At 41.6% G+C, this 10,093-nt stretch overlaps 1 protein-coding gene across 2 annotated transcripts in view; it reads right to left on the reverse strand.

Moving 5' to 3' along the window:
- The window catches only part of TAF15 (TATA-box binding protein associated factor 15), a 64,306-nt gene extending 63,076 nt beyond the window's left edge, over positions 1-1,230 (reverse strand). For both annotated transcript variants that reach the window (XM_077482176.1, XM_077482175.1), the window contains exon 1: positions 1,100-1,230. In XM_077482176.1, the coding sequence (XP_077338302.1) occupies positions 1,100-1,109 (10 nt within the window). In that variant the 5' untranslated portion in view covers positions 1,110-1,230. The remainder of the gene's footprint in view (positions 1-1,099) is intronic.
- Between the last annotated feature and the right edge of the window lie 8,863 nt (positions 1,231-10,093).

The raw sequence follows: 10,093 nt of genomic DNA on the forward strand, positions 1-10,093 counted from the left end.
CATCAGAAGAGCCTCTCGCTCCAATTAGGTGCTTCAAAATAAAAGCAATCCCTCGTTGGAATTCATGCATCAGACATCTCGCAAAGGGGCCAGGTGCATGAATGGGAGGCGGCCCCCATGCACCCTTAATGGACAGGCCACCCCTGGGGTTAGGCTACAGACAAAAAGAGGAATCCTAGTAAATAAAGGCTCAAAAAAGTCCAAGGGCCGAGTCACACTAGCAGTCGCACAAATCACATGGCTCCTGGTGTGAGCTAGGAGAACAAGGTGCCAAACAGAGGATCCCAGTAGCCTCTCGTTTTCCTCATATAATAAAGTGTAGGCTACCCAGCATTTCACATTCCTGAAACGTGGCTGCGTTCCCACGTACTTGTATGGAAACCGTATTCTGTTTTTTCTTCTTGTGTAAATCCCCTGGTGTTCCTGACAGTCAAAATGACCACACTTAAACATAGAAGCACATCCATGCTAGTAGGGATTACATTTCTAGTTTGATACCACTTTAAAACGTTGGGGGGGGGGGGGGGGGGGCTTTCCATACACTACAAAAAGGATAGCTAGATTGCCAACAGTTTGCATGAAAAGACAAGTACAGAGCCTACACTTTACAGGGAGAAGTAGCCACATATGACAAGCATTTTAACCCCACATACAAGTGTTTTTAGGTTTTTGTATGTCCCCAATGGGTAGTTCCCCCATAACTTCCTGTGTGGTTACCAGGACAGATAGAAATACCCACAGCAATAAAAACCCAAACTATATGAAAGAGGAAAAAAAATAGCCTAGAGTTGAGGTTTAATAGGGTAAACAGATAATGGAGATGTGTTTTTTCCTACATTCTGGAAGGCCCCCAGGTGAAGGAAAGCATTGCCATGTGACTGAGTGAGCATGCAGCCTCCACAGACACACATCTATACACGGAACACGTGCACTGCAGACATATATAACATTAGACGTCTTGCTACTACTACCCCGCGGCCTCTGTCCGCCCTGCTGCGTCACTCACACCCTTCCTAATGTATAACCGGCTCAGCTTGGACACACGGCCCAGCCTCCGACACACAAGCAGGGATACCGCCCGAGCTAAAAACACCCCTACCTGACGACATGATGGCGGCAGCCAAAAGGACACTCAGGAGCCAAAAAGGAAAAGCCGCAAAGCTCGCAGGAAGCAGACGTTCCAAAGCTCGCGAGAGCCCCCCGACGTGCTTACGTAAGGACCGTCGCGTACAAGTCCTTCTGCTACAAGTGATATCAGAGCGCGGGAATGTTTGTGTCACGTGCTCCTATTTGTTTCCTGCCTGCCAGAGAAGGAGGAACTAGGCTATCATTGGGTCTTGCTGCAGCCAAATACAGAGGTGGATGGAGCCTCTTGTGGCTGGCTGATTAGCTGAGTGATAAAGCACAATTATACAATGGTGGGGCTTTGACATGCCTGAGTGCTGAAAAGTATTTTTACAAAGTGATTATTTGCTGTTGAGTATAAAAGACAACAAGTCTCAAAATTATGCATAATTGCTGCTAAAGTGTTTGGGTTTGGCTTGAAGAAAACCCTAGAGCGGCTTCATGCACAGATGTCTATGTAAGGTGCACCCCGAAATCACCAAAAGTAGTGCAGGAACTTTATCCCCTTCCTGACCAGAGCACTTTTTGGCAATTCGGCACTGCGTTGCTTTAACTGACAATTGCGCGGTCGTGCGACGTGGCTCCCAAACAAAATTGACAATTTTTTTTCTACACAAATAGAGCTTTCTTTTGGTGGTATTTTATCACCTCTGTGGTTTTTATTTTTTTGCGCTCTAAACAAAAAAAGAGTGACAATTTTGAAAAGAACGCATTATTTTTTACTTTTTGCTATAATAAATATCCCCAAAAAATATTTTTTTCCTCAGTTTAGGCTGATACATATTCTTCTACATATTTTTGGTTAAAAAAAATCGCAATAAGTGTTCATTGATTGGTTTGCGCAAAAGTTATAGCGCCTACAAAATAGGGGATAGTTTTATGGCATTTTTATAGATTTTTTTTTTTTACTAGTAATGGCGGCGATCAGCAATTTTTATTGTGACTGCGACATTATGGCGGACACATCGGAAAATTGACACATTTTTGTGACCTTAATACAGCGATCAATGCTAAAAAATTGCATTGATTACTGTAAAAAATGTCACTGGTAGTGAAGGGGTTAACCACTAAGTGGCGCTGTAGCGGGTTAAGTGTGTCCTAGGGAGTGATTCTAACTGTAGGGGGAGGGGCTGTGTGTGACACGTCACTGATCAGTGCTCCCGATTACAGGGAGAGCTCATCAGTGAGTGTCACTAGGCAGAACGGGGAGATGCTTGTTTACATTAGCATTTCCCCATTCTTCCTCATCGCGAGACGATTGCGGGTATCCCCGCAGGCACATTGGGTCCGCGGGGCCCGCAGTCACAGAGCTCCCGGCAGACATGCGCACCTGCAAGCTGCCTCTTTGGCTGGATTCAAACCTATGCATTTTTAGTGCTTTTTGCATTTTGCAGATTTGCACTACAGAACGTGTTCCATAGGAAACCATGTTAAATGGACTGTAGTGCAAATCTGCAAAATGCAAAAAGCACTAAAACTGCATAGGTGTGAATCCAGCCTTAAAAAGGGCAACATACAGGTACGTTAATCTGCCTGTACGTGCCCTTCTGCCGCAGTATATCTGGTGGTCGGGAAGCAGTTAATAGCTGTTTGTTAAGGAGCTGACATGTACAGTGTCCTTAACCCCTGCCCACTGATGCCTCCCGAGCATTCCAACTACGTGGTTGCTTTGATTGGCAAACACAGTGGTTATAAAATCAGAAGCTTTCTGGTACTTGTTTGTTACTGTGTTGAGAGCACACTCTCAGCACAGTAAAATGTTTACCCAGGGCGACTAATATGCGGCCGCTCTGCGTTAAAGCCCACCCCCTGAGAGGCTGCATATATATGCACCAGTTCGGCAGGAAGTTATTAACAATTTTTTTTTTTTTTTAAACAGCATGGGTCCCCCAATCCATACCAGGCCCATCCATTCTGGTATAAATTTTGGGGTAACATCAAAAAAAGAAATTTGCGTGAGGTCACCCCAAAATCAATACCAGGCCCTTATCTGAGCATGCCAGGGATTGGGTTGGGGGGGAGGGGGTGCCCTGACTACTCCACAGTCCTCCTAGTCTGTCACTCACCAGTCCTCCTAATCTGTCACTCATGAGATTTCCCAACCTGCTCCGATGCCTCCAGGAGGGATGTTCTCTGTGGGTTGTAGAGAGTCCCTCCAGCACCTGAGCACCAGGTCTAAGGTCAACCCCCCAGATTAGGTGGCTCCCTCAAAGGTCTTAAACAACCTCTTCAGCACTCTATCTCCAATCTTCCACCGACACTCACTGCCCCCTGCTGGCATGACCCAGAGTATTTTAGAGGTGCCCAACCCCTGCCAGCCCTCTTGCTGGGGCCCTCCTCAATACTCCAGGCAGCTGTTCCTAACCTCCCTCCTATTCTTCTGGAAGCTCCTCTTAGACCCCTTTCACACTGGGGCCGCAGCAGTGTTAGTGCTAAAGTGCACTTTACCAATGTTTAAGTGTCACTTTTTGGCCGATAGCGAGCGACTTTTAGCCCCAAAGAAGGGGTTAAGAGTGCCCGCATTGTGGTGCATTGGAAGCACTTTTCAGGCGCTTTGGCTGATCATTCATTTCAATGGGCAGGGTGTTTTAGGAGCACTAAATACAGAGCTTCCAAACTGCCCCAAAGATGCTACTTGCAGGACTTTTCCTAATGTCCCGCAGGAGCACCGTCCCAGTGTGAAAAGATACACTGAAATGAATGGGAGGAGGTTTTCAGGCGCTATTTAGAGGCTGTTTCTAGTGCTAAAAAACACCAGAAAACTGCCTCAGTGTGAAAGGGGTCTAAAGCTGGCCATATATTATATAATTTTCTTATTTTAAGGTTTACAGTACTTTCAACTTTGTAGTGCAAGGGCCTGCCTGATTGTATTTAGGTTTGACCTCATATTATATGGTTTTGGTAAATCTAAAGGAAAGTTGTACAAGAAAATTGTATACTGTATGGCCAGCCTTAGGTTCCAGTTAGTAGGGGAGGCACCAGAGGTGCTGCCTGATGAGTTATCCAGCCTCCTTGAGTCGTTCACCCTCACCCAGATTGAACCCAGCCTGGCTCTCAGCCAAGCTAACAATTTATCTACACTAACAACCCTACTTACACTTTCTAGCACTAGGGGGTTCTACAGCTACTTACTAGGAAAAGATGAGGCAAGAAAATGTGTGTATAGCACTTTTAGGTGGTCTAATTGATGTCTATAGGGACCAAACACACAAGATTCTGCCCCAAAGAAGCTCATGTGATTTTTAGTGTGAGACGATGCTTAGGTGTGAACAGGGACCATTCTGTATAATGGGAATCTTGATGTGCTGAGTGTTCAAGTGCTTCAGGTAACATGCATCAAATCACACAAGAAACAGATAGAGACAGGGGATCTTGTATAATGATTATCCCCTCTGAGCGGGTAAATGGAATCGCCATTTATTTATAAACAATTTTGTCATGATTATCAAAATTGTATTCTGATTAAGCAAGTGTATTTGTTTCAAATACACAGGATGTGTTTTCAAAGCTGTCTTGATAGTGTCTAAATGCCAATCACACCCCCAGCTGTGAATGGCATTTTCCCAGAGAATCTGGCAGTGACACCTAGGTGCGAAATGACCATCCCTGTGTGAATATAAATACAATTACAACTTGATCAGACCTTCAAAGAGACGCACAAGACTTCCCCCCCCTTTTTAGAATGTATAAATATAGTCAGATGCCTAGCTTGTCGCAGAACAACATATTTGAATGTATACCATGCACTGTACAAAGTTTGTTCTCCCTGCCTATGGCTAAAACCATAGGCTTGTATATTAAATACATCTTTAATAATGTGGTTCAGCAGTCAACATGTTATTGGAATCCCCTAAATTCTCTGGGTTCCCTATCAATTGGTCCTTCGAATGCCGGAAAAGAAACTCTACAGAAATCGCAAAGAAATGGAGCAGCACAAGCTGGGAATTCACTTCTGCTGGTAAAGGTAAGCTAATTTTTTGCTTACTGTGACTTCCCTTTGTGCTGTGCCTATTTCTGTAAGTCGGTGTCATGTAGAAGTACTCTTTCCAAGAACCTTGACTGTTGAATTTTGTTATGTTTCTTTTTACTTTCCATACTATCTGTACTTATTACTGTCCTTGCAAGTGTGTGTTCTGTGTGAATGACTTGCCCTATTTCAGGTGCAATGTGTGCTTAGCTAGGATTTTTGCATTTCCTGCGTCTGGGTGACCAGCCAGGTCAAGAATTGGGTCTTCGGACTCAAGGGATCATTCATAGGCTGTGGCTGATAAGGTACTATGTGTGGTGAGGTCCTGGTTTATTGCTGAGGGTGACGGCCTGCTTAAAAAACAGCGCTGCTTGAAACCGTAGTACCAGTTTTGAATGAAATTCTATTTTTCGTTTCGCGTCTGCGTAGTTCTCCATAAAACTACACCATGAGCAGATGCACTATCTCTCCTATTCTGCACAGTGCCTATAAGCTGATGTGGAAGACTTTAGGAAGCAGAACTATCAGATTCTATACTCTAGAATTTTCTCCTATTGACATGTTTTTGTTACGGTACTGCCCCATTTGTTGGAATATGTGATGCTGTGCGTCCTGCATGAGTGGCTTGTCTAAAGGAGTGCTTGTTACATTTGTGAACTGTTTTAATCTGTCTGTGTGACCCTATTCAGTTGTGTGCCTATCATATGTGCTGCCATGTATCTTGCATATAAGTGGACTGTTTCCTTTTTTTAGAAAGGAGTGTGTTACATCTTCCTTCTTTTTTTTTTAGCAACTTCTGTGACTAACACCCCCCCTCAGTTGTGTGCCTGTCCGTCTGTGTGACTGATTAGTACAGTGTATAGTCTGGTACATATCCTTGGCCAGGATTGGAGGCCAGACATACAGTTCCTGCTATTATTAAGTAAAATTGTGTCTGTGTGACCATTGGATTTAATAATAGATGAATTCTTGAGGAAGTCTCACCACCGTGTGAGATGGGGAATTGTACCACCGAGTACACCTCAGATTGGGGTCTGTGTGATCCCACAGCTTCTCCTGGATTGCCAAAGATTCACCTTGGGAACAGGAGTGGCTGAGTCCCTCAAGGAATGGAACAAAAGCACACAGGGGTGTTGTACCACTAAGAGGCTATAAAAAAAAAAAAAAAAGAGAGAGGAAATGAAAGAAACTTATTGTCCTGCATAATATTTTTGTCTACAGGGTAAGTGTGAGAGTTATGTTTGTTGTATATATGTGTATGAGATCCATGGATTGTTATGTCATGTTAGTTGTATTAACATGCCCAAAGTTCTGTATCAGCAAAACAGTTGATTCAAACCACAACTTTACCTACATGGAGTTTGCGTGTTCTCCCTGTGCCTGCATGGGTTTCCTCCGGGTACTCCAGTCTCTTCCCATACTCCGGGGAAATGCTGGTAGGTTAATTGTATACTGTCTAAATTGTCCCTAGTGTATGTATGAATGTGAGTTAGGGACCTTAGGATTGTAAGCTCCTTGAGGTTAGGGACTGATGAATATGAAATAATAGTAACACAGTATGAATATGGATGGCATGATGATTTGTTTTGATGTTTGTGATGTATGTTTTAAAGTGACGGGACATTGCCACAAGGGCAATTCCAGGTAACAAGTCACTGAAACATTTAGAAGCAAGAAAAATATTTTGTCAGTAAAGTGTAAAAATGTATTAAAATTATAGAGACTAAAATTTTTATTTCTAACTTAAAATCGTGAACAATTTGATCTATATAATTTGGGTAAATATTGACTTAAAATTGTAAAACCATGTGCACTGTGTAGTTATTTTGCACTGTGGTAAATTTAATATGAAAAAAACAAACGTAAAAATATCATATTTGCTTATTCTAAAAGAAAAGGTAATCTATATATTGTGAGCTAAAAATCTTTAATTTAAATGCTTGCTGGGTGGCTAATAATGTGATCATTGAAGCCACACCCAATACATTTAAAAAAAATAAAAAAAATTGATAAAAATAATTAAAGTAAAATGTTAAAAAGAATAATGGCGTAAAGAAAGCCTTTTACTGATCATTAAAGTTTAAAAACAAGGGAGGTGATTGGGCTGGTCTATTACAAACAACCCAGGGTGCGAATGAGACATGTGATATGTTCTTTCAAAGGATGAGTGAGCAAGTTGCTGCATGTTGTCAGAATGCAAATGAGGAAGTGATTGATGGTATCCTTAGAAGTGCTTTGATGAGTGGGTTTAATAAAAAAGTGAGTGACAGAATAAAGATGATAAGACCAGAATGGAGGACAATGGGGTCCTTTTCTATAATGGATTTGGCTAGAAACATAGAACGAGATATAGAGGATAAAGAGAAAGCCAGACCACAGAGAGTAATGTATGTAGGTCCTAATGGTAAATTTGTACCTGAAAATAGTGGTCATAAAAAAAATACAAAACATTTTAAATCACGAAAACATGATCCCTCTAATGTGACGTGTGTAAGATGTCGGAAAAGGGACCATTATGCCAGACATTGCAAGATACTGACAGGAAAAATAATTAATGGAATTGGACTGGGAGGAGTTCCATGCCCACTTCAAGAAACCAAACCTGTTAAACTGAAATTAGGAAACCAAACAGAGATCATTACTAGTCTCTTAGTGTCCTCATCTACTCCTGAGAATCTTCTAGGGGCGGATGTGTTGTCACAAATACAGGCCTGCATTCAGTATACACCTGATGGAATTAAAGTAACAACCCCCCTATCTGATGAGGTGTTAAATCAAGCTTCTGCTGCCATACTACTAGCTAAATGTGTAGATACAGCTGACATTCCTGACTTGAGTCAAGTACCTGAAACTCTATGGGCAATTGACAGGTATGATGTTGGATTGTTGAATGTGACACCTGTACATGTCAAACTTAAGGAAGGAGCTCACCTTCCACGTAAGCCCCAGTATCCCCTGAATCCATCACAGATAGAAGGGATACAATTACAACTTGACCGATATCTGGAAAAGGATGTAGTTGCCAAATGTACTTCACCTGCAAATACTCCTCTATTTCCAGTTTAAAAAAAAAAAAAAAAAAAGGGTGAACCAGGACAACCAACTGTATATCGGTTGGTACATGATTTGTTATTGATTTGGCTAATGCATATTTTTCTGTTCCTATTACCATAGAGTGTCAGCATTATTTTGCATTTAATATGGCCGGGCAGCAGTATACCTCTAAACCCAGGAGATTGGGTGGTGGCAAAGAAACATATACGAAAAAGGGCTTGAACCCAGATACGAGGGCCCATTTCAGGTACAACTAGTGACACACACAGCAGTGAAACTCCAATCCTGGATACACGCTAGCCATTGAAAAAAAGGTCAAAGAACCTGCAGAATGAAGGAGGTATTACTCTCATGTTTTTTTTTTACACTACTAATCTTTGCTTTACATGTTGATCAAAATCATTATTTCTCCTTACTTAATGTAACTGCCTTTATGCTAAACAAGACCAACTGTTGAATTTGTGGGGCACAGCTAGAGCATGGTAAGCAAGGCTATCCACTGACTACAACTCCGTGTTACTGGGATAATGAGACTAGTGAGTTTAACATTAGTATTAGAGATGTATGTAAAGCCAATTTTTCTATTGAACAGAATAGATTAACACTTCAATATCCAGGTAAAGGGAAATACTGCTATAGGAGAACAGACGAGAGTACATTTGTACCGGGGAGTAATACTACCATCACAATTAGAGGTAAACAAAAAACAATCGTAATTCCTGATAAAAATACTACTGTGTATCAACTAGGGCATAGCAAATGTCAATATAAATTGAAGAATTGTGCTAACACACCATCTAACTGCCAGTGTGTGAAGATCAATCAAGAAGAAATAAATTACACTGTTAATTGGACTTGTATGAATGAGCCCATGGAGGCATGAATGGAAAATGGTAATGTCAAAGTAAACGTATATGATCGTCTTCAATGTCTGAATATAAGTGATAATCAGACTCAGAAAGATATTGTATTCCAGGCCCATTTAATGCTAAAATACTATGAGTGCACCATACTCCCCTTAAACTTCTTCTTTATATGTGGAAATAATGCTTACCGATTTATCCCTAAATACTTTAAGGCACCTGTTATTTAGGATATGTGCCTCCACAAGTAAGCTATTTTAAGCACCTCCCAACAGGAAGCTCCCAAAGGCACTATAGAAAACATAGAGAAGTACCTGTCAGCAATCATCTCCTTAAAGGGACTGATGGAGACTGGGAAGACGGATATGTACCAGACCATTTTGATATTAGTAAAGGTGATAGATTAGCAGCTATAATACTTCCCATGTATGGCCCAGCCAGAGCTATACAAATCAAATGATAAGGAGACTGGCACGAATAATGAAAAAAAAAAAAAAATGGTGAATGAAACGACGGAAACTGTTATCCTGCTAAATGAAGAACAAAAACAGCCTCGAATAGTGGCCCTACAAAATAGAATGGCCCTCGATTACTTGTTAGCTGAACAAGGAGGAGTATGTGCATTAATTAATGACACTTGCTGTACGTATATACCTGACTATAACTGATCACATCAATAAGGTAAAAGAAGCTGTGGCAGCCTTAAGGAGAAGGCCTAAATCCATGCTTGATGGTATTTCTGATAGTATCAAGGGCTGGTTTAACAATCTTTTTGGTAATCTCGGTAAATGGCTTTCTGATATTCTGTATTCTATTGGAACTGTCCTCCTCTATGTCATGGGTTTCTTCCTGGCAATATATGTTTCCTATTATTGTCTTAAAATATGTATTACTAAACTCCTTAGATGTGCTACTAAACCAGATTCTAATCCAAGGTTGGTGCCTTCCTCCTCATATCAGCACCTCCAGGATCCACATATGGGTAAGCCATACATGCCTTTAATAGTTACCAAAAGTGAATGTGATGTGGAATCACCACACGGGAACAGCGTAACGGAAACCGCTACACTGTCAATGGTCAGAG

The sequence above is a fragment of the Lithobates pipiens genome, unplaced genomic scaffold, assembly GCF_037356315.1.
Source record: "Lithobates pipiens isolate NorthernLeopardFrog02 unplaced genomic scaffold, aLitPip1_a1.2 Scaffold_16, whole genome shotgun sequence".
Lineage (NCBI taxonomy): Eukaryota > Metazoa > Chordata > Amphibia > Anura > Ranidae > Lithobates > Lithobates pipiens.